The 27300-nt window shown below is 32.2% G+C and overlaps 3 protein-coding genes across 14 annotated transcripts in view; 2 read left to right on the plus strand and 1 right to left on the minus strand.

The window, feature by feature from the left end:
* The first annotated feature begins 650 nt into the window (after positions 1 to 650).
* LOC139497623 (17-beta-hydroxysteroid dehydrogenase 13-like) lies at positions 651 to 5147 on the plus strand. The gene is made up of 4 exons (XM_071285854.1): positions 651 to 959; positions 3314 to 3553; positions 4399 to 4505; positions 5006 to 5147. The coding sequence occupies exons 1-4, from the start codon at positions 735 to 737 to the stop codon at positions 5145 to 5147; spliced, it is 714 nt and encodes a 237-aa protein (XP_071141955.1). The 5' UTR covers positions 651 to 734.
* A 9237-nt stretch (positions 5148 to 14384) lies between these two features.
* On the minus strand, positions 14385 to 21006 carry LOC139498481 (large ribosomal subunit protein eL19-like). Its single transcript, XM_071286881.1, has 4 exons — positions 20871 to 21006; positions 19162 to 19268; positions 16694 to 16937; positions 14385 to 14642 (listed from the first exon to the last, which is right to left on the minus strand). Exons 1-4 carry the CDS (start codon positions 20873 to 20875, stop codon positions 14405 to 14407), a joined length of 594 nt encoding a protein of 197 aa, XP_071142982.1. The 5' UTR covers positions 20876 to 21006; the 3' UTR covers positions 14385 to 14404.
* Positions 21007 to 21112: 106 nt separating this feature from the next.
* LOC139498479 (ATP-dependent 6-phosphofructokinase-like) overlaps positions 21113 to 27300 on the plus strand; it is a 40652-nt gene continuing 34464 nt past the window's right edge. For 9 of the 12 annotated variants that reach the window (XM_071286868.1, XM_071286870.1, XM_071286871.1 and 6 more), the window contains exons 1-2: positions 21136 to 21395; positions 26859 to 26932. In XM_071286868.1, coding sequence (XP_071142969.1) covers positions 21257 to 21395; positions 26859 to 26932 — 213 coding nt within the window. In that variant the 5' untranslated portion in view covers positions 21136 to 21256. Of the gene's footprint in view, positions 21396 to 26858; positions 26933 to 27300 lie in introns of all 12 variants that reach the window. The other 3 variants (XM_071286872.1, XM_071286874.1, XM_071286873.1) reach the window with 1 other exon arrangement.

Below are 27300 nucleotides of genomic sequence, written 5' to 3' on the forward strand. Positions count from 1 at the left end.
TTGAAAATTCCTTTGTTTTGTTATACTGTTGTACCCCAAATTTTAACATTTTTACCTTTGTATGTAAATGGTATTCTATGCGACTGTCATACAAGTGAGAGGATTTAGGTAGCTACATAATCAGGTTTAATACACCATTGTCTACATAAGGAATACCAAGTCGGGAATGTGACTTGTTTTTCATTCGTTTGAGCTTTTGATGTTGCCATTATATAAAGGACTTTCCTTTTTGAATTTCACTTGGAGATCAGTATCATTGTTATTTTACTTTTTCAACTCTCAATTCTATATTCAAGAATATTATCTTAACCATATTATTTTTCAAAATGCACCTACCATCTTGTACCTGTAAACAAACGTTGTATGAACTGCTATATTCTTATGCATATGCCTATGTTGTTATTGTCGGAAATTGTGAGATTGTGTTGTCCATGTTTTATAAATCCGACTTTAACTAAAAATCGTATCTATCTTATCAATGCTAACTTATCTATCTTATTAAATATATCGGAAGTTGAAGTGATAATCCAGGTGAACAATACAGGTGGACAGCCAGCTTGTTACTTCTTTCAATGTGGGATTGCCATAGACTGATAACGCTTATAGATAGTCAAGTAAAGGGGAGCATAACTCGAATGATTCAGCGCCCTCTATAGGTCAGTGTCCTAATGTTACGATCAATAATGAGTTGGAATATAGCTACTGGATTAGTCGGGTTAAGTGGTGCATAACAAATGGAATCGCTTGTGGAGAAGATCATCTTTTTTACATATATTTTCTTTCCAAGACTGTTGTATTATTATGTTGTGGCCCTTGTAACAGCGTTCATTCCAGCTAAACCCAAAAGCATCTCGGGTAAAATTACATTAGTAACAGGTGCTGGACACGGTATTGGAAAGGAAATCGCATTAGAACTTGCACGAAAAGGAGCAAAATTAGTTTTATGGGATATAAATAAGGTAATATAATAATAATAATAATAAAGTACAGTTCATAAATTTTTAGTTAAAACAACTCACAAATATTCGGATAGCAGCCAACACATTGTCATTTTAGGGACAATTTCATATGACTATTATGTTCTTTGTTTGTGCGTTTCTATAAGTCTTGTTGTGAGTGTTTGTGTTGTATTTCTGTCACGTAGTGTTTTGGCGATATTTTTTCACATTGTCATAAAGCGGGAGGTTTGGGATGTCATTAAACCAGGTCCAATCCACCATTTTATTTTTTTTATTAAAATGTCAAGTCAATAAACACAGAAAATTAACACTGTATATGTGTTAAGGACAATCATTAACCATGATAGTGCTGAAATGCATATATAATACTGGGAAATAAACACAAATAATACTGGGAAATAAACACAAATCTAATATTTTATTTTTCAAAACTAAGAGGGGAAGTTTATATTTAATTTGACGCAATTTCATTGAGTCCTTTACATGAGATGAAATGTGAATTGAAAGTAAAAACTGTTTTTTTTGTGTTTTGTTTTTTTATTTAATTAAAAATATGAACTGGTAATGATGTTTGCAGAAAACCTTCAAATAGAAATATTTCTGTCAACGATATACGTTTATGGGTTTCATATGGAAACCTTGCAAGTTCTTTTGCACTGCGCTATATTATATTGCACTATGCTAGTAATCTGTGTTTTTCCGTGTTTATTTCCAAAAATTTGGAAAATCCAAAAATTATCAACGAAACAAAAAAAACTGGTTTCAGACTTTCTTTCACTATAAATATGACAATATTATTGAAAATATAGGTAAACTTTTGAAAAAATGAAGGAAAAGGTAATAACATCAGTGTGTCATTATCAATATCCGTTATCTTACTATCATAATGACGCCATTTCAGACTTTTTCAGACTTTCTTTCACTATAGATATGACAATATTATTGAAAATATAGCTAAACTTTTGAAAAAATGAAGGAAAAGGAAATAACATCAGTGTGTCATTATCAATATCCGTTATCTTACTATTATAATGACGCCATTTTTAGAAAAATAGTTTCCAAAATCGTCTATACTGATACTAGCTGTTTTATATTTAGCCCACTTCACCCAAAAATAGTCCTTTCAAGTTTATTCTTGGTTATTGATCATACTTGAAATATGTAAAGAAGATCTAATCTCTTCCCAAAGGAGATTTGATAATAATCTGAATGTTTAATATTACATAAACATTCTCCATCTTTTGATAAAGATATGTATCGATAGAAATTGATTTATTTTAGTACTAGTGTCCTTGAGTTTTAAGTTTTGTCGTTGTATGTAAAATTGAGAATGGAAATGGGGAATGTGCCAAAGAGACAACAACCCGACCATAGAAAAAAACAACAGCAGAAGGTCACCAACAGGTCTTCAATGTAGCGAGAAATTCCCGCACCCGGAGGCGTCCTTCAGCCCAGGCCCCTAAACAAATATATACTAGTTCAGTGATAATGAACGCCATACTAATTTCCAAATTGTACACAAGAAACTAAAATTAAAATAACACAAGACTAACAAAGGCCAGAGGCTCCTGACTTGGGACAGGCGCGAAAAATGCGGCGGGGTTAAACATGTTTGTGAGATCTCAACCCTCCCCCTATACCTCTAGCCAAAGTAGAAAAGTACATGTATTTTGTCGGAGAAGTCGCTCGTTGGTGGTTGATATCTCTTTTGTGTTGTTCAATATTTATTTTTAATGCCATTTTTTGTGTGTGTGTGTATTATGTATCTTTTTTTCCCGCAGAACCACACACAGACCGACACACACACACAAAACAAAATAGTATCAAAATTTTATTACTCTCAAATAGGAAAAAACACTGAAGATATCGCTTTCATAAATTTTACCATTACAAAATGGACACGCAAAAATGTGCTTAAAAGGTGTGAAATTAAACACTGAAATATTGACAAAGACGACATATAATATTTTTATATTTCTAAAGATAGTTTTATACTCATTCCTTGATACGTTTATCGTGAATCTTAAGTGAAACTTTCACGTGAATTTCGTGTGAACTTTAAATTTCATGGTTTTAATCAAATTAGAATATTTAGATGTTATTTGAATTACTTTATTTAAAAATGTCTTATAGATTTCACTTTAAAAAAAATGTATGTGATATTTCAAGTTTCACATGAGTTTCACGCGTATCAGCTCGGTTGAGGTTAATTTTCACATGAGATTCACAAGAATTTATTTTCACGTGAACTTGATGCATCTACAACATTGTACAAGACATGCTGGAGAACGACACGACAAAATCTATTTGCATATAAACAAACACTAAAATATGTGTTGTCCTTGTATCTACAGGCAAATAACGACGAGACAGCTTCACAGATTAACCTAATGGGTGGCTCAGCAACGTCTTATGTGGTTGATGTAGCAAAGGCAGACGACGTTCACAAAACAGCCGAACAAATGAGAAGAGAAGTAGGAGATGTAGATATACTGGTGAATAATGCTGGGATTTTATATGGTGGAGAACTCTTAAAACTTAAAGAGGTTCACATAAGGAGAACTTTTGATGTTAACACGTTGGCACATTTCTGGGTAAACAAATTGGGTGTAATCAGTCATTTTGATTTGATCTATTGAGATATGTCACGTTTATAATTTTAAAGTACATTTGTAGTTAGAAAAGTAGTTAATACCTGATCATACCTAACCATTAAATTAAACAAATCGGACACGAGTCCTCAAAATCCCCAAATTCCCAAAAAGAACGCCACACTTAAAAGCAACATCAGACTAGGGAGAAGATAGTCATACTTGGTCATATGGAAGATCTTAGGGTTTTTTTCCACACAATAAAATAAAGAATGGAAATGGGTATATGTCAAAGAGAAAGAGACAATATCCCGAACAGATAACAGCCCGAAGGACACTAATGGGTCTTCAACGCAGCGAGAAAATAGAATCTTTTTAAGATCGACTTACTAGCTCGATTTTTTTCTTCTTAAACTGCATATCACAAAAACGAGTTCTCCACAAATGAAGAGGAATAAATCTAAAAGGTCTATGAAGGCATCGCTGAAATTGGGACCAGTATACTGCAACTATTTACCAGAAGAAGGTTAATTTCAATTGATAATTTGCCCAGCACTCTTGATTATATGTAAAGTATATCTAAAAATTATTTTCAAAACAGATGTTTGCATGAAAAAACATTCAACTGTTTAACCAAAGCTTTTGAGATGTTAAGATTGAGTAATATATAACCATTGTCTCTATGATCCATAGAAATAGATTACTAATAAAACTTTCTGGATCCGCTATTCGAAATTGTATATGTTTTAAATCAATAACTTGTGTGATCAAATAAAACCTTCGGATGGAAATCAAGATGTTTCACAGTCCAATTTTTTATAAATTATTTTTCTCTTATATATTCTCAGACTGTGAAAGAATTTTTGCCAGCAATGATAGAAAAGAACAGTGGACACATTGTCACTATAGCATCAATGGTAGCCAAATCAGGGACAGCATATATGGTAGATTATAGGTAGATAGTATGCTATAATAAACAATGTAACCTCAACTAGTTATGACTCAATATTCAAAAGCTCACCGACTGAGAATCGAATAAATCTCTTCCATCTGTCGAAACAATAATGTCATATTGTCGTCTCTTCAACATCTTCACAACAAATTTCAATCAGCTGCAAGGGAACTAACTACACGAAGAACAAAACACGACAAAACCAGAACTCAACAGTCAATATAGACTGGCAATTAGTATTTGTCATTTATAGTCCTCTCTCTGACCCCTCTCTCTCCCTCTCTTGATTGATTGATTGATAGATTGGTTAATTGATTGATCGATTTATTTCTTGATCAAGCAATCATCAATGCAATAAGTTGATGATTCTCAGTCACGTGTGAAGTAGCAGAATGTATTTGATTCTCATTCTGATTTATCTAAAGGAATTTAGAAAAAGATATTGTTTAGAATTGTTCTTTTTCGTTGTAGTAATATGTATATTTTTACTCTTTGTTTCATAGTGCATCAAAGTATGCTGTATATGGATTCACTGAGGCCTTAAATGAAGAACTTATGAAGTTAGGAAAGAATGGAGTAAAAACTACAACCGTTTGTCCAGCATTTGTTTCAACTGGACTGGTCAAGCAATTAAGAGATAAGTAAGCAGATTTTAAAGCGAGATGGTATAAAATCTACATCCTACTGTACAACCCAACCAATTGTTTATTTTTATAAAATGTCTTATTTTATTTTAATCATAAGCTGTTTAATACATGTAGCATGATTAATTTTATACTAGACTGTTTTTACTGCTTATTGTTTTACGACGTCACAAAAGGTGAATTTGCAAGATTTTAAGGAGCACATTATGACATAACGATGAAAAGAAGTACGTACCGTTTTCAAATAAAACAGGCAAGCAAATTTATATTCGGTGTCCTTTAATAAATGTCCGCTTCTTTATATAAAAATACGGTATTGACAGTATCAAATATATAAATGATAAAAATAAAGGTACAATATTATTTCGCTTTCTTTACAGCTATTCCATCATTCTTTTGTAGAATAACGACATTATTAACTCCTGCTACTGTGGCAGTTGAAGTTGTTAAAGGTATCCAGTATGAAGAAGAACACGTGTATATACCTAGGATCCTCCATCTTGGTTTGAAACTACAAATGTAAGTTATGATAGATCGGTCACATGCAAAACTACAAATGTAAGAAATGATAGTTCGGTCACGGGCAAAACTACAAATGTAAGTTATAATAGTTCTGTCACAGTCGAAACTACAAATGTAAGTTATGATGATTCGGTCACAGGCCAAACTACAAATTATAAGTTAATAGTTTGGTCACAGGCGAAACTGCAAATGAAAGACGTAAGTTGTGATAGTTCGGTCACAGGCTAACTACAATAAATTAGTACTACGAACCGACCCACTCTCAAAAGTCAAAACCTCTGTTTTAAAACATGCATTAAGCCCAGGGTTAATATGACTTTAAGCACAGTTGCTATGATCTTGAAAGAGCTTTAAGAATGTCGGGTAGATATGAACTCGAGGCAACTGTAAATCTATAAATGAAATGCTGAAAAACAAACCATTTTATAATAGCAGCATTCTCAGAAAACTCTAACCCCAAGATTTGATTGAGGTATAGGTTAAGGTCATCACTTAAGTTCTTCTATCCGGTGGCAATTCCATGCTTAAGAGAGTGTCTGTTTGACTCTGAGGGATGTATAAATACGCGATAATGTCCGGTCGGAATTGGGACGTTAAATATTTATTATATATCTTTTAGGGAATGTGCCATGCTTTTAGTACGTAGGTCGACTGTTGCAAGACAAAACCACTTTGCTCATATAACCTTTCATAGTGTATGATAATGTTCCTTATGATATGACTAATTTTAAAGCCAAATTAGAGTTCCTATCCCATTTTCACGGTCCACTGAACATAGAAAATGATAATGCGGATGGGGCATCAGTGTACCAGGGACACATTCTTGTTTCTCTCATTTCAGGTTTTCTCCACGCAAGTTTGAAAGATGGGTGAAAGAATTTGAAGGTATTGTCCCACAATACGATCCGAACTCGTAGATGTTTGAACGAAATAAAAATGAACAAATAAAAGATGAAATATTTTAATAGATTTGAAGTGAATGTCGAAAATTGTTTTTAATATACAACCTGGAAACAGCATATATCATATGTTTCTGACACAACATACCGGTAAATAAACAGTATAATGTTTATTAAGGTAACACGTATGCTGAACCATAACTGATCATTTTCTAAAAGCATTGTTTACTTTATACTTGTATATGTAGTTCACTCATAAATTTGTATATGGTTTTAAAATATGTCTATATATGTAACACTTTTTTTATGAGAATAAAGTATTCATTCGTGAAGAAAAGTTTAACGTACGTATTTTTTTTCTTCTTTATACAGTGCATACGACATATAATTACATTAGATGTATGTTTCATTATAATACGTTATTCTGATTGGCTAACTGCACATCACATGTTATTCCGTAAGCAATTGCATTAGACAATAAAATTTATCATTCATGATGACACGAGGTCCCACAATAAAGTGCACAGGAGAATTAAATAAAACTTGATAAAAATCGTGTTTTCATGATCCTAGCTAAAAAATGTAATTATAAGTATTGAATGCTTCTTTTTGTAATTTTATAGGGTTGTAAAAGCGTTGAACGTGCGTACATTTTTAGAATGAAGCGCTTCCGCGCTTCATACAAAATGTACTTCGGTCACGCTTTTACACCCCAATAAATTTACAAAAAGAAGCATTCAATTCTTAAGTATACATGTTGAAAAAGTTTGAACTGTCGGAAACCAGTTAGTGGATACACTACAGATGTATACAAAATGATTACGTGCTATAACTCATTATTATCGACATGAAGACCAAAAAAAAATGTCCTTCCATATAATGTCATAGAATTCAAGAAAAAATTGACCAAAATGTACCTTGTACAGTACAATGAGTGTTGAAAAATTTCAAACTATCGGAAAATTGGAGGTGACTGCACGGATGATGTAATATCGATTAATTGGTTTAAATTTACACACTCCAGGAAGTCTATATATTTCGACACCCCAAGTGTTAGATTTATATACGCAGGGTAGCTCAAGTCATTTAAAAAAAAAAAGGAGATTGCAACACAGGATAAAGAGGGTTTCAACCATATGTCCCCAACCAAACGTATTGCATGATCGTATAAAACGGGTGTCGAACATCCGGACCCTTCCCTTTTTGTACTCGCCACTAAATACGTACTTAAGTTGACCCCGTTAAAAATAAGGTTAACATAATCGCATACCCGCAGTGCCAACATTTCAAAATGCCCATGAGGGTTATATAAGCATGATGGCTCTCATAGTCCTATATAACCTTTAAAGGGACCTTCAAATTTACAATCCTAAACCTATGGTTAAATTGGTTGTTGATTTAGATTGTGAAAAAAATCGCTCTTTTAAAATTTCCTTTTTTGAGCCTCCATGGGGGAAATCCCCCACAAATAGTATGAAGCACCCTCTTCATTGTTGAAAGAGTTTTGGATAGGTGAGTTAAATTGTAAAATGGTGCAATTTTTTTTTATAAAGATCGATGGGTATACATGTGTACCAATGCTGAACAAAAGTGCGAATGATTAGGACAGACCGTCGATCCCTGCACGAGCCTCTATAAGATAATGCGGGGGGGGGGGGGGGGGGGGGGGGGGGGAGTGAAAATCTATACCTTCCGAATAAATCTCTTCAAATTTTTATGCTAAATAATATATACTTGAAATATTCGCTGCAAGACGTTTTAATTGGAGAACAATCTATAAATATTTGACACGTTGCACGAAAGCAAGCTATTAACTATAAAATGAAATAGGCTACTCAAATAAATTAATTAGAAAATTTGCAATTAGAGGCTGCAAGAATAGTAACCGGTCTACCAATATTTACTTAAACTGAAACTTTATATTCTGAGATTGGATGGGAATCTCTTTTTGAAAGAAGAAGGAGAAGAAAATTACAGATGTTTTATAACATTAACCAAAAGCATGCTTCTAAATATCTATGTAATCTTGTACCTCCATGTGTACAAAGTACAACCAACTATCCGTTGCGAAATGGCCATGATATTATTGTTCCATTTTGTAGACTTTCCCTTACTACTGAATCGTTTGTTCCATCTACAATAATGGAATAAACTTGATCCAAAAGTTCGCAGTGTCGACCCTATTTCTAAATTTAAGAAAGAAATTATTTGTACGGCCCAAGGAAATTGAATATCATCTTAACGCAATTGAGATGTTCCGCTTCATTCTTAAACAATGACCTATTTAGAGCTAATATTATAAATGATCCTTCTTGTCATTGTGGGTCAGATACTGAGGATGTCTACCAATTACTTCTTTGTTTGTCAAAAATACACATCATGTAGAAAAAACTTATTTAATAATCTTTAATAACTTTGTTTTAGATATAAAACTATTAATTTGCTGACACTTGAAACTTTCGAATGAACAAAACATCAAAATTTTCAAACATGTTCAAAATTTCATAAAGAGGTCAAACAGATTTCTACTTGAATTGCCTGATAGAGCGTTATTATTGCTGGCACGGAGCGTCATCGTCCACCGTGCATCGTCATCATCAGTACACACGTCATAGTCACAGAATCATATGACTTTTCAAATTTTCTTTTTCTCTTTTTTTCTCTCTCTCCTCTTTTTCACCTATGGAACTGCTTGCTTTATATGCATTTCCATTATATTATATTATTATTGTAATTTTATATTGTATTATGGAGAAGACTTCATAAGTATGATATACTTGTGTCTAATCCATTTTGCTTTAATTAAGCAAATAAAATATGTTATAGGGGACGACCATTTGATATTCTGGGGGGTGGGGGCAGGAGGATTTTGAAAATAAATAACTCAACTGAGCCTTTATAATCATAAAAATAAATGGTTTGTTCTATGGTAGTTTGAAATAAATTCCTGACTTGCAATGTATTGAAAATAAATAACACAGCAAGTCTAATCGAAAGTATGAGATGGCACCAGATTCTTCATAAATTCATTTTTTTCCCCAAAAAAATCGGGAGACACTTCCCAATTTTTTTAATTAGAAAAGTATAGATATTATTTAAATATACTTGAAATGTTTGAAAATTGGTTTCATTTAACTTGAGGTATATTGTCTCAGGAAACCTTACCTCACTTTTATTTTAACAGGGCCGTAACCACATTGAGGCAAATGCCTCATGTAGGAAATTTCAAAACCAAACGCTTGTTTCCATATCAAATTGTGTTCACGGCAAGTGCCTTGCAAGAAGCAAGCTCTATTTTCCCTCAGACGTAGCCCTGATTTTTTGGGATCAATGTTTCTTATTTATTTGATTGCCCTCCTGTATTCTGTTAGTGTTGCATTCCTTTTGTAATCTAGTAATTTTGTTATGAACTTGATCATAAGTTTAAAAAAAAAACAGCCATAGACATAACTATGTGAATTCCATTTTTGCTTTATCATGCACAATGGTCTTTCGATGTTATCCCTAGAAACCTAAGTCTTACACCGAATTTATACATTTTGCTTTGAGACCAAAATATTGTCAAAAAGTTGTAAAAACAAGACTTGCATTTTCAGATTATGAAAAGGTCTTCGGAACACTCAGAAAGCATGATTTTGCATCGTTTGTTCTATAGCTTCTTGGGCCTTCAGTGGCTCACAAAACCCTTCCAAAAAAAATTTGACTCGTTCCGCTCGGCGAAATATGTTTAGCCATACTTTTGAAAAAAGGCTAGTTACTTCCAAACTTTAGTACTATGTATGTATGCAATACATGTATATGTGGGTGGAAATATAAAAGATTAATTTCTGCAGAGGATGATGATTAATTCTGATTACGTAAATGGTACATAATGACTTGACTATACACGTATTATTTATAATAAACAAATCTTTTAAAAATTGTATGTTTTCGAATATCATAAATAAAGTTGTGAAAATGAATAATCAGTCCTTGCTTTAATGAAAATAAAAAATCCTGCTTCAATAGTGCAGAAAATGAATAATCTGTCCTCTTAGTTTACAAAAATAAATAACCGATCAAAACCAAATCCTCCTGCCCCCCCTCCCCCCCCCCCCCCAGAATATCAAATGGTCGTCCCCATAAACTAAACTATAAAATGTAGATGACTACATGTCGTTGCGGGCCGTTGAAGAATAGATGGGTTAAACAGCGGAGTCACCCAAGGTTTGCTGATTGTGATACATAAGTTTATTGTTGTAATATATTAAAAAGTAAAATCACAAAAATACTGAACTTAGAGGAAAATCAATTCGGAAAGTCCATAATCACATAGCAAAATCAAATAACAAAACGCATCAAAAACGAATGGACAAGAACTGTCATATTCCTGACTTGGTACAGGCATTTTCAAATGTCACGGCTGGTAATCTACACACGCAGAACATTTGGTTCTGCAATGAAAACCGTGAGAGGATTTTCCGGTTGTGCTTGAGTGGAGTAATTGTCACCGCTTCAAAAGGTATGTACATTTCTAAATCTCAATTTTCTTATTTAACTGATCAAAATATTGAAAATCAGAGAATGCTATGCTGTGGTGAATACTTTAACGAAGAAATACATGTATCATTTACTGTTGTACGTAGAGTTGAACTCTTACAAAATCAGTTGCCCCACGAGAAATCGCCTAAAAAAGTGACATTTTAATTTTAAAATGGTTCTATTTACAGACCTACAAGTTCAAATTTAGTTTTTTTTAGGGCAATGGGTATGAATGTTGTTTTTGGCGGCGTGTACGCTGTCCGGTGTTGATAGACGTCTTAATAATTCAAAAAACTACATTTTTTCATTAAGTCATGCGTGAGGGGATCGGTTCTGATTGAGTACATCGTGAATGCGTGAGGGGAAGTACAAATCATATCTTTATATTCAAGCTATGAGTCGTTGAAACTTACCTAAATAAGGCTACATTGTTCATGAAAAAACACATAATGTGTGCTAAAAAAATCACTGAGATTGATATTGAAATAAATTGTTGGAACCTAGGGTTTAATAATATGTTTCACGAAGAATAAAAATAAAAAATGTTGTCAACGATAACCAAAAATACTGCAGAGATGTTGGGGAGTATCTCATTAGTCTTAAAAATGTATATTGATCTTTAAAGATAAAAGTTCGGTTAATCAGCCCAAGTATACTATTGGCTTTATTTATTTTACTTGATATATGTTGAGAAAATTTATACTAAAGTTATGGTGCGAAAACCAAGAATAATGCTTATTTGGACCCTTATTCCTAAACTGTTTGAACTAAAACTCCCAAAATCAATCCCAACCTTCCTTTTGTGGTCATAAACCTTGTTTCAAAATTTAATAGATTTCTATTTACTTAAACTAAAGTTATAGTGCGAAAACCAAGAAAATGCTTATTTGGACCCTTTTTGGCCCCTAATTCCTAAAATGTTGGGACCAAAACTCCCAAAATCAATCCCAACCTTCCTTTTGTGGTCGTAAACCTTGTGTTAAAATTACATAGATTTCTATTCACTTTTACTAAAGTAAGAGTGTGAAAACTAAAAGTATTCGGACGACGACGACGCCAACGTGATACCAATATACGACCAAAAATGTTTTAATTTTTGCGGTCATATAAAAATTCTATTTGGGCCCAGATGGACATGTACAACTTACACCGAATATAGTATACTTATTGCTTATATTATCCGAGATATGGACTTGACCACCAAAACTTAACCTTGTTCACTGATCCATGAAATAAGGTCGAGGTGAAGTGAAAACTGTCCAACGAGCACCAGGATCTTGCAAGGCACGCACATACCAAATATTGTTATTCTATTACTTACAAGAGAAAATTTAACATTACAGAACATATGCTTTTTTTCAAGTAGTTACTGATAAATGAGTCCAGGACATTGGAACCTTTTAAATGACAACACCATACCCCTTTTCGACTATACTATTCTTACTTTGGGAAATGTCTTTTTTTTCAATACATGATGTGTTCAACAAATATCTATGTTCAACCTTTATTAGGTCTGCAATGGTAGCAACCAAACGATCTCCAGCAAAATGTCTCGCCTACTCAATTTCAAACCATACAGGACAAATATTGACTATTGCTCATTTATCAAAGAAACAGACCTCATTAAGATGAAACATTTACCAATGAACAATAAAGGGAGGTCATGATTAGATGAACCCTACTTTACAACACTTAACAATATACACCAAATAAGTTGACCTGTTGTTTCTAGTATTTAAGAATAACCATTTTTCAAGAGACATTCCCAGCAAGCATCAAAACCAGTTGACCATGGTCATCTTTGAATTTTACATACAAAATCCAACATCAACACATGAACCATAAAAGTTGGAAGAAATTTGACTACACCTTTACAATCATTCCATTCACAAAATATTGCCCTATTGCAGATAGACCAAGCCTTGCGACTATGAAAAATTGGTGTCCAATAAACCACAAGAAAACAAGATCAAGGTCAAAAGAAACCTGCAAGATGGAAATATACACCAAAGATATTGCTTACTGTATTGAAGATAACGACTTGCCATTAATCGAAAGGAGTTAAAAGTTGGCTGTAAACTGTTGTGGACAGACTTTTAGACCTTGCATGGATCACATATTCCAATTATGTTCTTTACTCTCAAGTGTGCATTTCACGTGAGAAGATATTTTTCTAAGCATACAGTGCAGCGTGAAAAAAATGGGGAAAGTGCTCATCGGACACAGAGGATGCCCACAATTGCTGATCTTAGTTATAAAGGGACATAACTGAAAAAAGGTAAGTGACGCTACCCGCTTTTGTACTTGATGTGAGTTTTGTGGTGACCAGTATTGTAAATATAAAGTCTCTCATAACATTTGGTTGAGGTCAACAAAGTGAGAACAGAAACAGTTCAGCATTTTTACTGTTTTTAAAGTAAAAAGGTGAAATTCATAACATCTCGTTAGGGCTATTCCAGAAAAAAATGTATGGGGGGTTGGAATGCACATTGTATTAATAATACATGGGTGATGGGTATCAGAGCAACTTTTCACACTATAATTCTCAATAACAATTGTCTGGGTGGCAGGTGCTGACAAAAACTGCCTTCCAACCCCCCCATACATTTTTTTCTGGAATAGCCCTTATAGCAAACGAAAGTAACAAAGGAAACTAAAACGTCAACATTTCTTATATTTATAAAGGGGCATAAACCAATCATTTTGTGATGTTACACTATTGTTTCAGATGAAGGTGAAGGTTGGTACCTTATAAAAATGTTTAAACCCGCACCTAGGTGGACAAGGGAATTATTTTTTTATGATGCATTATTTCCTTAATGTACACAGGAATATTTGAGTGATCTACCCAAGATTTTTGTGTTCCTTGAGGGGCAAAACATCTTAACTACACAATGCCTCAGAAAGAACTACATGTATTATCATCATCATCATAAAGCACTACCAAGCGATTTGAAATAAACCATCTAATGTACTGTGAAGGCTCTTGTTCATATGTTGAACTCCTGTGGTGATTTTTTTCTGGGTTTTTTTTGTGAACAATTTCTTGCTGTCTTATTGACACAGGGCATCTCACACATTTTTGAAGTTTCGCATCCAACTGATTTTTTTAGATTTATTAATTTGAGTGCCAGTTTAAGTGTTGTTCTATTACTTTCTCACTGATGCTTAACCTACATTTCCATTTACCCTTTTAAAGCAACTTTTTATTCATTTGACTTTGGTTTTTTTTATTTTTGTAGTTTGTTTTCATGGTGAAATGACTATTAAGATATAGACAAAATGAAGAGATGAAATAAGTTAAGAGCACTGTCATTTATTTCTTAGCATGTTCTTCCTTTTCAGAGAAAGATTTGAGCAGTTCTTCCTTCTTTGTTTTGATACGCTCCTCACGACGCTTACGAGCCTCCTTGACTCTCGTTCTCCTAGCCTCGGCTTGGTCACTGAGAAGCTTGCTTCGGCTCTTCTCTGCCTTCCTCTTGTGAATATGTTCCATCAAGACTCGTTTGTTCTTGAAACCATTACCTTTACATTTCATGTATAATTCATGGTACCTAAAAAAATAAAGCAGAAAATTATAAAAACGTCATAAAATTACATGAAGAACTGCAATATACATCTAGGCAATTCATTATGTGACATTGATCAAAATTTCTATGAAATTTTTGACATCATACTAAAATTCTCTGAAATCTTTGAATTGTGTGATGTACATATACATGTAGTATCAAATTAATCGAGTTTATATATATATTGTAATAATAATAGCACCTTTTATCTTTTTTTAATCATAATGTTCATGTGTCTGGATTGTTTCAAAGAAAGTTCAATGTGTCTTAATTGATTTAAAAAAAGTATAATGTAGAGTTCAGGTGTCTAGGTTGATTCACAGAAAATGACAAAGCACTTTCTCATACGAACGAGACAAAAACTCATCATCACTCCAGATATGTAATTTTTATTTTATTAATATTAAGACTGAAAAGGCTGCAATACCCCCCATTCTATATAAAAAGAAAATTTAAGATTTTTTTAGTTGAAAATAAAAATGAATGAAGAATAAAAGGTCTTAATTCTTTTTCAGTCAGACAGACTAACAGTTTGGCAGAGACTGGTAAAAGTTTAAAAAAAAAGTCACCAAAATGCTTTAAACAACAGACGATTATCAAAAGAAAAAGATGCAACACTTCATAACCAAACTACAATTAGTGAGTTTTGTTGGAAATTTTATTGTGGTAAACAAATAAAGCTACACAAGAAAATTCAAATCAATACTTGTACTCGAGTCAGAAACTTGAGTCAATTTGTGAGGGTTCAGGTGTCTAGATTGATTCAAAGAAAAAAACAATGTTTCCACTGCAGTTTCTCATACGAACGAGACAAAAACTCATCATCACTCACAATATTGACAAACACTGCCATTTCTCAATCTCTTGGGTTTGCCCCTGCTTTTGTGAAGTAGAATTAATAAAGTCTGAATGTAATTTGACAAGAGGCATTTGATTTACTACATTTTTTGTATATCTATAAATTAACCTCGTAAAAAACATGTTTCCATAAGCTCATTCTGTAATGCCAATGGAACTGAATTTTTAAGTTTTGTTAAAAGGCTGATGGTTAACGTAATTGTTTAGCATTTTTCAAGGTTGTTTAACTTTCCAGCCAGTTAATTTCTTTCCAGTATAGATTGAGAGGTAATGTGAGAGTTCAGGTGTCTAGGTTGATTCAATGAAAATAACAATGTTTCCACTGCACTTTCTCATACGAACGAGACAAAACTCATCATTACTCACAATATTGACAAATGTGCCATACGGCAATTCATGTGTACATGATTTATGAAAGCCTGAATGAAAACTGACAAAAAGCATTTGATGCACAGTACAGATCTAAAGCAATGCAGGCTGTCTGCACCAATATCTTTTCAAACTACAAGTCTTTGAAAGACCAATATTCTAACACCTTTCTTATGTGTTTCTCAAATAAATTACAGGGAAACAGTTCGATAAATGGATAAAAAGAGATAAAACTCCGATTGACTATATTTCTTTTGGTACCTTTACAATGTCAAAAAAATGTTCAATGCACTTGAGATAATTCAGTTAAAACCAGGTTAAAAATCAGTCTGTAATGGAACTAATTTAAGATGTGCAACATGATTGTTTAGCATTTGTCCAGGTTGTTCAACCTTCTATTTTGCAAATTTCTTTGCAGTATTGATTGAGTTTTTGTGAGAGTTCAGGTGTCTAGGTTGATTCAAAGAAAATAACAATGTTTCCACTGCAATTTCTCATACGAACGAGACAAAAACTCATCATCACTCTCAACATTTACAAAAATTGCCTTACATGCATGCTAATCTATATGATGGCATGATGGGTTGCTGTTCCAAAGCTCTTTTGATTAGTCTTTTCTTTAACAGTGATACATAGATACAAAATCTATTATTTTGTCTAATCATAAACAGACAAACTGGATTATTGTTATAATGCACTTACACAATGTACGACCATTATAATAAACAATGGTTTTCAGTCATGTTTATATATAATTAGGTGTATGAAGGACAAGCTACATTTGTGCTATATATGAAACAACATCTTACAAGTGCTTGTCGATTTTCTTGGCTTCTCTGTATCTTTTTAACAATCTTCTCAGGACTCTCATTCTTCGAATCCATAAAATTTTGACAGGCATACGAGCATTGGCCGTACCCTTCCTTTTACCATGGCCCATGTGACGTCCTTTCCTTCTTGCAAGAGCATTTTTCCTTACACGAGCTCTGGAGTGTACTGCCACAGGTTTACGGATGATCAAACCATCTTTTACCAATTTTCTGATGTTCTGTCCTGAAAACAAATGAAGATAATACTACATGTTTAAAGTTACCTGCTGGTAATTGCGGGTTACAAAAGTGCAGTACATTTTTTTTTCATGAACATGGTGATTTGTTAGAATTTGGGTGTCTTAACAAGAAAATGGTACATGTACATTGTATTTTAATTGTGAGAATTCAGGTGTATTAATTGATTCAAAGAAGAGCAATGATGGCACTGCAATTTCTCATATGTTCAGACATTTAATATAACTCATCATCATTCTCAAAATCGTAAATCACTATCATAGCTTACACTTCTGTATATTATATATATGTTTATTTTTTTACAAAGGTATGCATGGTCAACTGGAGGGCAAAATGTTTCTTTAATGCATGATTACACAAGGCTTGAAAGTACAATTATGTTAAATATTTTTCACCAAAATGAAAAAAATACAACTTTATTTAAAAGACATTGATAGTCCACCAGATTCCAAAAGATATGATTTATAACAGAGGTAATCCTTTATAACAACATTTTATTGATTAGCAACAAGTTTTCAGATAGGGTTAGAATGTACACATACGCTGAATGTTACAATGTATTACAACAAAAAGAACATTTGAATCAATTTAAAACTTATTTTTGTGTACTTTCAATATATGATATTTATGCAAAGTTAACAAGTTTGTTAAAAATCTTTATTGGACCTCCTCAGACTGCAAGTTTTAAACTTTTGCCGATCTACAGAGAATCCATGTTAATCTTGTGAGATTCAGCTGGTCTTTTGAATGTTTCACAAAAATATGGCAGGTGTTAATTTTACGAGAATTCAGGCATATTGATCGATTCAAAGAAAAGCAATGATGGCACTGCAATCTCTCATATGTTCAGACATTAAATATAATTCATCATCATTCTCAATATTAACGAATACTGCCATAAAGGTTGATCTTCACATGTTTATATAGCTTACATTTAGCTTGTTTCTATTTCTTCCAAAGCACTCATTTCATCTACATTTTGTATACATGTACACCACTCTTGCTCAAGTTGATCAAGTAGAGTATCAAACCCAGTGATTTTCCTAATGTTTAAGGGAAGGGGCCCAGAACCCATGCAATTGGGAATAAAAGTTCGTGAAATGTTGGATTTGCAGAAAATATATATTAGTTCGCACCAGCCGCGTGCAACTTGGTCCCCAAGAAAATTTTGAAAAATTAAGAGCAAAAGTCTGCATTCTGAGAAGGAGTAAGTTATAATTGCATAAATAGTACACAATTTCAAAGATTTTTAACCAAAATACCACATTACAACACCAACAAAACCATACAATGATGTCTATATACAATTGGGAATTTTAGAGCTGAAAATTGAGAAAAAAGAGCATATTTCTCATTGGGACAGGGGCCCATATTGGGACCCAAATAAGAGGGTTGGAAAATCCCTGAAACCAATCAATAATCGTGTTAAAAAATTTCCGTCTTTGCATTGATCAAGTTTAATCCAAATTGAATGGAGAATGAGTTAAGGTTCATCATAAGGAATTGAAAAATATGGCCGTGTTTACACCTCCAAAATTACTATGAGTACAGACAAACTGGTACATCCAGGAAAGTTTTAAGGCATGGCAGGAACTAGATATATAAAAGTTATATGAAGTTTACGTTTCAGAAAATTAAAAACTTACCTGGATTTTGATGTTCATTTTTTTCCAGTCTGCAGAAAATAGCAAAATAAACAAACACCCGAGTTTCATTTGATACGGTCCACTCAGTTACACAGTTTAAACCTGTTAAATAACCTATTGTTTACAGGTGTCTATTGTCCATCTATTGTCCATTTAAATCAATACTACTCACAACATTGATTATATGAGGGGAGCTTCTCAATCGTTTTCACTACTTAGTTAATTTTTGCACCTTCTGCAGGAACGAAAAAAAATGGATAGCAAAATCTATAAAAGTTTATAATTTTCTGAAACATAAAATGCATTTAAAATTTATACATCTAGTTCCTGCCATCCCTTAAAACTGTTGCAGGTGTATAGGTTAGTCTGTACTCAGAGTAAAATTTGGGGTGTAAATACGGCCATTTTAGCCAAAAGGTTATGATGAACCTTAATAGTTTCTTGCATTTTTTTAACAATCCTATATTCTTCAACAAGCATAATTCCCTTAAAGCCACCTTAATATCTTAGTCTCTTAAGTAAACTGTTGATCATTTAATAATATTTTTTGTAGATTAAACTTACTTGAGTTAGCGTTTGCTATTTCATTTGTTTCATTTGGATCCAACCAAACTTTATTTTTTCCACATTTGAGAACGGCTGCGGCCAACCGTTTCTGCAACCTTAGGGTGCTACAAAAATAAAGAAATAAAATTAATTTAAACAAGCCTTCGATATTCCAGAAATGTACATTTTCAATATATAATATTCCTTTTGCTCACCTTTCTCGTCAGACTTAGGGAGGGGAAACAGTCATTCTTTTAAATGTAGCACAGTCTAGATCTGCGCCAGCAATTTTTTCATCTACTTGATATCAAAACCTGTCCATATATGACTTTATAAAATTACTTAAAATTTTCCCAACCCCGAAACAATTTTTACGGTTACCTTTAAAACATTGATTATTATATAAAGAAAGCAGGTACATGTTCATAAAGATCATTACAAACTATAAATATAATGATCTTTATGAACTTACCCCAAACTGTAAATCATTTTAAGTTATCAAAAACACTAGTAATATACTATTAATTTATAATCGATGTTTAAAAGTCACCAACATAGATGCTTATTTCAAGTGTTTTTCAGTTATTCCTGTGAATTTACGTTCTTGTGAATCTGCACTTTTAGCCCCTAGTCTGATGCACCAGATTGGTAAAAATTCAGTCTCCGAAGAACAAAAATTGAACAATGTTGTGTGTTGATATAATTTAGAGTAATTATAATTATATATAAATACATAATAGGTGTTGGATGGCTGTTTAATGTTCAGCTGCATTCATATATCAGGTAGATTGATGGTAAAATGATATATATATATATTTTCAATAAAATTCAAGCACTACACGCATTTTTTTAATAGAAATATAGAGTCAAAAGTTTGAAAAAAGTTAATACCCATGAAAATTAATATTTTTTCAAGGTTTTCTAGCAATTGTAACTCAGTTTTACTAATTATAACATTTTCTTTTTTCCTTTGGATTATGTTCAGCAGGTTTTTTTTGTTTTTTTTTTCCCCATAAAAATATTGCTTGTTGGAGAGACTTTCTCTATCAAATATCAAACTCATATAATTAAAATTATAATAATAAACGGGGGAAGAACGTGAAATAAAATTGTCAAATCATGATAAAATAATTCTTGCTTGTTGATCTTTTTACCAATTTCACGAAACACAGTGAATAATGATTCTTTGTCTTGGCTGCACGTTAAATATAAAAAGGCAAAACGCATTGCACGAATACAACACATTACCACCCTCAACTAAGTATCTTGAACTGAATTTTGTAGGTATGTAATTTAACAGGTAAATACAAGTGGGTAGATTTCAACTGATGATTAATAAGAAAAGGTGTTACTAAACTTTGAGGTCTCGTCTGCACAAAAATGTTCATTTTTTTGGTTAGATACTATACACCAATACACGAACAACTGATCTTGCTAAGTGTTCCCAACTTGTCCAGATATTACATACGATACTTCAATAATATATTCATTAAATTAAAATACTGCTTGATTCATAACAATTAGGGCAAACGATAGTATGTAAAAGAGGGGGAGCATGTGCGTCGAGTACTGAAAATGACAAAACCAAGCATTAAAATATTATTTTAGTATCTTGTGAGACATATTTATATAACAAATCAATTAAGGATAGTAGTTTCATAGTAAATAAGTAATATATATGCTTATATCATAGGGAAATTTGAGAGAAATCGTGCTTTTTCGTTTACCTCATGGCTGCAGGTTGCACGTTGTTGAGAAAGAGAACGAGCGGAGGAATTCCGTTAAAAGTAGGGACAAAAAATATAGTTCTAAGCTTAATAATCCAAATTTAATAATCTTATTTCTTCAAGACTCTTTAAAAACCTATAATGATTTTAACGCATTGATTATTTTTTTTTAATTTAAAGTGAAAATGAGTATGGTAAGAGTCTGGTAATTTGGGTGTGTAATTCGGTCTGTTTCCGGTAATTTTTCTATTTCCGGTTTAAATTGTCTTCTTTCGTTTTAGCAGACGGAAGTTATCCAACGGTGAAAAGGTGAAGGTCATATCGGCTGAAGGTTGCAGCCGATTCAGTATCCCAACACAGAATCTCACCTTCACACTAGCTTCATCATGGGAGAACATAGCAGAGAGCATCTTTCAAGGAAAGACAGTATTTGGATCCAAACTGGAAGAGAAGGACAGGAACTTGATGCTGGATCTGCAACTGGCAAATCCCTCGGAGTTTTCACGAGCGGGGGTGATTCACAGGGTAAAAATTATAAGTCGCAAATATGCACGTATAGTTATTGCATTATTCAGTGACATTCTTGAAATTTGCAAGCATGTTATTTGATATACTTAATCTACTTTGCAAAATATTTTTAAGAAAAAAAGCGTCTATTAATGCCACTTCTTTGTGTGGGTTGGTTGTTTGGTCTTAAAGACAGATGGCAGGCTACAGGGCTAGTGAGTGTCCTTCATTTGATTCCAACTCGGGATGTTGGAAATTAGTACTAGAAAAATGATATTCATAGTCCCACACAGTGACACACATATTCTCTGGCTCTGGTGTCTATACTGGAGTTTAAACTGGTATGGGTACTATGCTGCAGACCATAAATAAATAAGCTTTATTTAGAGTCGGCATGGTATATAAAACATAGACAAACATAAGCTCTAATGAGCTTTTAAGGGACATAAATTTGTTTTGGGGTCCTTGCTTTGTCGAAGTTGGTTATTGAATAATTTATCATAGTTTCCAGACACTGATCTAAATAAGTTTTCCAGGTGAGCTGATATGGCAAATTCAAACAGTATCTGGAAAACGAATTAAAACATAATGGTAAAGCGCTGTGATAGATCCGTGTTTTACTCGCTTGGCTTTATAATAATTAATAACTATATTTCTGATCTAATTTTCTATTCTATAAACTACATCTATATATTTACATTACAAATCTACAACTCTCAGTTTAGGCTACACGTGCTGTTCTTATCTATAAAGTCATGAATATTTATTAGCTATGTAGGCGTGTCAAAATCGTAGCATACGCGATAATGACCAACCAGTACACACTGTAATGATTTCATTAACCAGTATTAAAAAGATAAACATAACAGCGGAATCCCACATTGACCTTCAATTTAGTTGTTCTTGTTTCATTTGTTTTTTGGGTTTTTTTTTTTTTATGTCATGTCTTTTGATACTATAAACTTGTCCAAATAATTAAAGTTATCATTATGATGTTTTGAAAGGCTATTTTATTTTTTGTTTTCTCTTTGTGATATCTTTTAATAATAATAATAATATTTTATTCAATATATTCAATAAATTATCAAGCATATGAATTATTACAATACACGATATATACCATACATAAAGACAATACTAACACATTCTTTTTAAAATATGATGGCATTTTATGAGTGTAGTATAAAATTTTGATATTTTGACTTTTTTATTTATTGTGTCTGTTTAGTTAACGCATCATTGTAAATATAACGGAATTTGTTGATGAGACTGTCATCAAAGTGAGAGGGATAGCGCTATAAAACCAGGTTTAATCCATCATTTTCTACATTTGAAAATGCCTGTACCAAGTCAGGAATATGACAGTTCTTGTCCATTTGTTTTTGATGTGTTTTGTTATATGATTTTGCCATGTGATGATGGACTTTCAGAATTGATTTTCCTCTGAGTTCAGTACTTTTGTGATTTTACTTTTTTTTCATGTAAAGATAATTTAAATAAAAAAACGAGTCTTATGAAGCTGCACTTTAACTTTTGTTCAAGTACTCTTTGATGCTTATTTTGAAATACTTTATTTTCTTTTTTTTGAACATTATTTGGCAACAAATTCTAATCGTGCATGTCATTAAAATAGAATGTATCTTTTTGTAGACTCTACATTGACATTAACAAAATATTGAAAAAGCTTTTTAAGACATAACAATTATTTGGACTATATTAATGCATGCATGAAAATATCAGCTTGTCCAAGCCATTTAAAATAAAATATTGATTACCCCATGCACTAAAAATTGAGGCATATGCATTTTATAACCACTTTTTTCTTTTTCTCAAGGTTCATCACTTGTGTAATAACAAACAGACACAAATTTGTTTTATATCAAATTACTCTGAATATATTCGAAAGGATTTAACCTGTAGCATCATCTTGATACATTTTTGTACTTAAAAGATTAATAAAATTGAGAGTGAAAATTTTGATTATGCCAACTGACAAAACAGCTGAAAGGGTCTTTAATGCAGTGAGAAAATCTGGCACTCTGAGGTATGGCTCAGCTGGCACCTAAATAAAAATGTATATTAGTTCAGTGAAATTTCAGGTCATACTTCATGTAAAGTCCAAAACATATAAATGTCAGAACTAAAATTATAAAACATACAAGACTAACACTAACCATACTAACTAATTGCATTTTATCAGTCAGAGCTCAGACATAAACAAGTTGATTTTTGTTTTTGACTTAAAGAAGTCAAAACATGTATTTATTATAAAAAATTGTTTTCAATTTTAGACTTGTCTAAGTCAGAAAATGACAGACTTGTTTAGGTCTATTTATGTTGATGAAAAAACTTAATTTTACTTGGTGGCCAAAGTACACCACCTATGACAGCAAAAACCTGTCTGAGAGTTCACAAGGACTTGAGCTATCTATATTTAATTGTCTAATTGAACATCCTTACTAAACAGTGTAAACACAGATGTTTTACCTCATTAAGTGTGGTTCCAGGTGGTTGCATTGTAAGGTTAATTAACATTATCTCTGATTTTTTAGACTCTCATTCATATTTTTCTTTAGAAGACAAAGCATTGTCTTTCAATGTTGTCATTATTTGATTTAGATGCATGACCTTTTTGTAAATATGCGTGGGTATTGAAGTTAAACAATTTTGATAACTTATCAACTTGTAGGAGTCGATATTTGCAACTTTTTGATTCTGGTCAATTATTTTTTGCTTAACAATATTTGACTTATTAAAGTCGTATTTTGTCTTACATTAAAGGGAGACAAATCCTAAAACTTATAAATTTAGACCTCTATGAGTCAAAAGCAGATTCAGACTTATTTATGTCTGAGCTCTGAGTGACTTTTATGTTTAAGATTAAGATAAAAATTAAAATCCCAGAAAAAAATTAGAATTGATCTTAAGTATATTATATAGTCGTAACTCGTAAGTGTTGAGGAATTGAAATGGAATATTATTGTTTAACTGAACTTCTCTGTTCATGTACAAAAATACATGAAATATCACTAGCCATTGAACACTGAGGTTGTGAGTACAAACCCCGCTAATGCGGGTGCACTTGACTCCAATCTTATTTGACTAGGATTGTCAGTTTTCCTATCGAAGGTTATGGTTTTCTCCAGGGGCTCCAGCTTCCTCCACCAATAAAAACTGTCCACCACGAAATAGCCTGAAAGTGGCATTATAACACCAAAAATCATCAAAAAATCAATCAAACATGCAATTATTAATCCATTTATAGGAGGGTTGTCTCATTGGCACTCATACCATACATTCTAATTTCTATCTATAATCTGACAGGTTAATTAATATTGATGTTAATTGTTATCAGGTTATAGGTAGCACTAATTGCAGTCTGATGATCATTATTAATAATTATTTTTAGATAGAATGTATATTGGATATAGGTGATACAAGAATAGAATGATATACACAGTATATAATATAATGGTATATAGATAACAATGAAATATTAAATAATAACATGGATTTTTAGTATAATTCAAATTCTTTATTTCCTATTCATACATGTAGGGCTATTTTGGGCTTCAAAAAATTACACTTTCATACCAATAATTCTGACTTCATTTGAGGTTTAAAAAATGACACTTTCATACCAATCTTTCACATTTTCACTCACTCTGATTAAACTAATTACATACATGTACAGCACAATAGAACATGCTTAAGAGTCACCATATAAGATTAAGTTAGTGAATAAAGAGAGATAACTCTCATGGTTGAAATAAACGTTTTCTTTTTACCAAGTAGATGATCATTATGATTGAGTACAGTTACACTGTTTTCTTTCTGCAAAGCTTTAAAATATCACACAATAAAGATACAAATGTGTTGTCTTCATTTATCCACTGAAACTAGTAAATGAAAGGTGGGACATCCATTGCATGTACCATGGACATGTTCTTCTTTTCATTTGCTTTTCACAACATTTATTCTGTTGTTGAAGGAGATATTTCTTTTTGTTTTCTCATTCACCCTGATAAAGATTTATAAGGTTGATTAAATGTATATATCACATATAGGTAATTAAGGGGGTTCGCGGGTCTAAATCATTTATATAGGATTTCTCTATATTTTTCTATAAATGAACTTTATCTTATATTAAATAGAAAAATAAAATAAAAAAGTGGGGTCACCATTCATTTGCGCACACAATCTGCCTTCAAAAGAAGCATACATTTTTGTAAAGGTGTTTTTTTTCTGTTGAAGTAATAGGAGAAATAAAGGTAATATCGAAATAAAAAAAAAGAAATTTATTACAGAAATCTCTAAAATTTTACAATAATTTAATTTAAGTACAGCTTATATGGAAATTATATTAAAAAAGATTAGTCACCGATGACTTGAAAAAGATATTTCAATTTTAGAGCCAAAAAATGGCATTTTTCCACCAAAGGGAGATAATTTGGAACTTTTTCAATGATGTATACATTTTGAAAGTCATCTGGGGCCAACACGAATTGATTGTTTTGAATGATTTTTGTACCATATGATAAAGTAACAACTACAAAAGGAAATAAATAAAACTTGTAATGAAAAACAAATGTTTGATTTTTTTCTGAAATTTTTATACCCTCGAGCCTCCTTAAATGTAATATATATAATTACATTAGATGTATGTTTCATTATAACGAATTTATTTTGCTTGGCTAACTGCACATCACGTGTTATTCCTAATGCAAATTGCATCACTCAATAAAACTTATCATTCATGATAACACGCGTGGTTCCACAAAAAAGTGCACAGGTGAATTAAATAAAAAAATTATAAAATTCGTGTTTTCATGATCATAGCTAAAAAATGTAATTATAAGTATTGAATGCTTCTTTTTGTAACTTCATACGGTTGTAAAAGCGTTGACGTGCATACATTTTTAGAATGGAGCGCTACCAAGCTTCATACAAAATGTACTTTGGTCAATGCTTTTACACCCCAATAAAGTTACAAAAAGAATAAAATTGAGAATGGAAATGAGAATTTGATTGGCTAACTGCACATCACATGTTATTCCTAATATAAATTGCATCACTCAGTAAAACTTATCATTCATGATAACACGTGGTTCCACAAAAAAAAATTCAAAAGCAAAAAAAAAAAACCAAAAGCATTCTATTTAAGGAATGACTGTAATATTTTTTCTGTCTATGAAGAAATAACATAAAAAATTTGGTGCACACTGAATAACGCGCGTAGCGGGTTATTTAACAGTGTGCACCACAATTTCTATGTTATTTCGAATAGACAGAAAAAATATTACAGTCATTTCTTATAATTTAATTCTAAATTCCATTTTAAACCGTAGAAAACCATGAAAAAATGTTGATGACGTCACGGTCACATGACTAAATTATGTCTATGGGCTCATAACAAAATAACGTCAGCCAATCAGAAGACGCGTTACATCCAAAATTAAATTATTCTTTATTGTTTTACAGGTATGAATTCTGCTGTAAGAGCTGTGGTTAGAATGGGAAGCTTCCTTGGTTGTAAAGTATACTACATCAAAGAGGTAAAATAACTTCAAGTACAAAGAGCATGAAGAGTGCATTGAGTAATATAAATTGATGTATCATTTTATATAGTTTTCAAGTAGTAAAGTCTTGAGAGAAAAAATTGATATATGGAAATCAGTGAGAAAGCAATCCAACAACAACAAGATGTTTGCAATAATTCTGACAGTAGATGGGGTCTATTCAATAGCATATGTCAGGCTCTAAATTACCAGTTTAATTCAAGTTGAGGATAAAAAATCCAGAGACTGAAGTTCAGCCTATAACACAATAATCTGACAAACATTTCTCTATTGATAATCTCACAAAAATATTCACCCCTTCTGAACATGATTAATTTTGTGGGCGGTAGAATATTGATAGAGTT

This window comes from Mytilus edulis, chromosome 12 (assembly GCF_963676685.1).
Source record: "Mytilus edulis chromosome 12, xbMytEdul2.2, whole genome shotgun sequence".
Classification (NCBI taxonomy): domain Eukaryota; kingdom Metazoa; phylum Mollusca; class Bivalvia; order Mytilida; family Mytilidae; genus Mytilus; species Mytilus edulis.

Bases quoted from the DNA above. Each gene is read 5' to 3' on its own strand.
- LOC139498481 (XM_071286881.1), bottom strand. The intron at 16,938-19,161 runs GTAAGTTTAATC...ATTTGTTTTCAG, and splicing joins AATAGCAAACGCTAACTCAA to GACAGAACATCAGAAAATTG. The intron at 14,643-16,693 runs GTAAGATGTTGT...TTATTTTTTTAG, and splicing joins AAGAAAATCGACAAGCACTT to GTACCATGAATTATACATGA.
- LOC139497623 (XM_071285854.1), top strand. From the start codon at position 735: ATGGAATCGCTTGTGGAGAAGATCATCTTTTTTACATATATTTTCTTT. The intron at 960-3,313 runs GTAATATAATAA...TTGTATCTACAG, and splicing joins TTTTATGGGATATAAATAAG to GCAAATAACGACGAGACAGC. The intron at 4,506-5,005 runs GTAGATAGTATG...TTTGTTTCATAG, and splicing joins GCATATATGGTAGATTATAG to TGCATCAAAGTATGCTGTAT.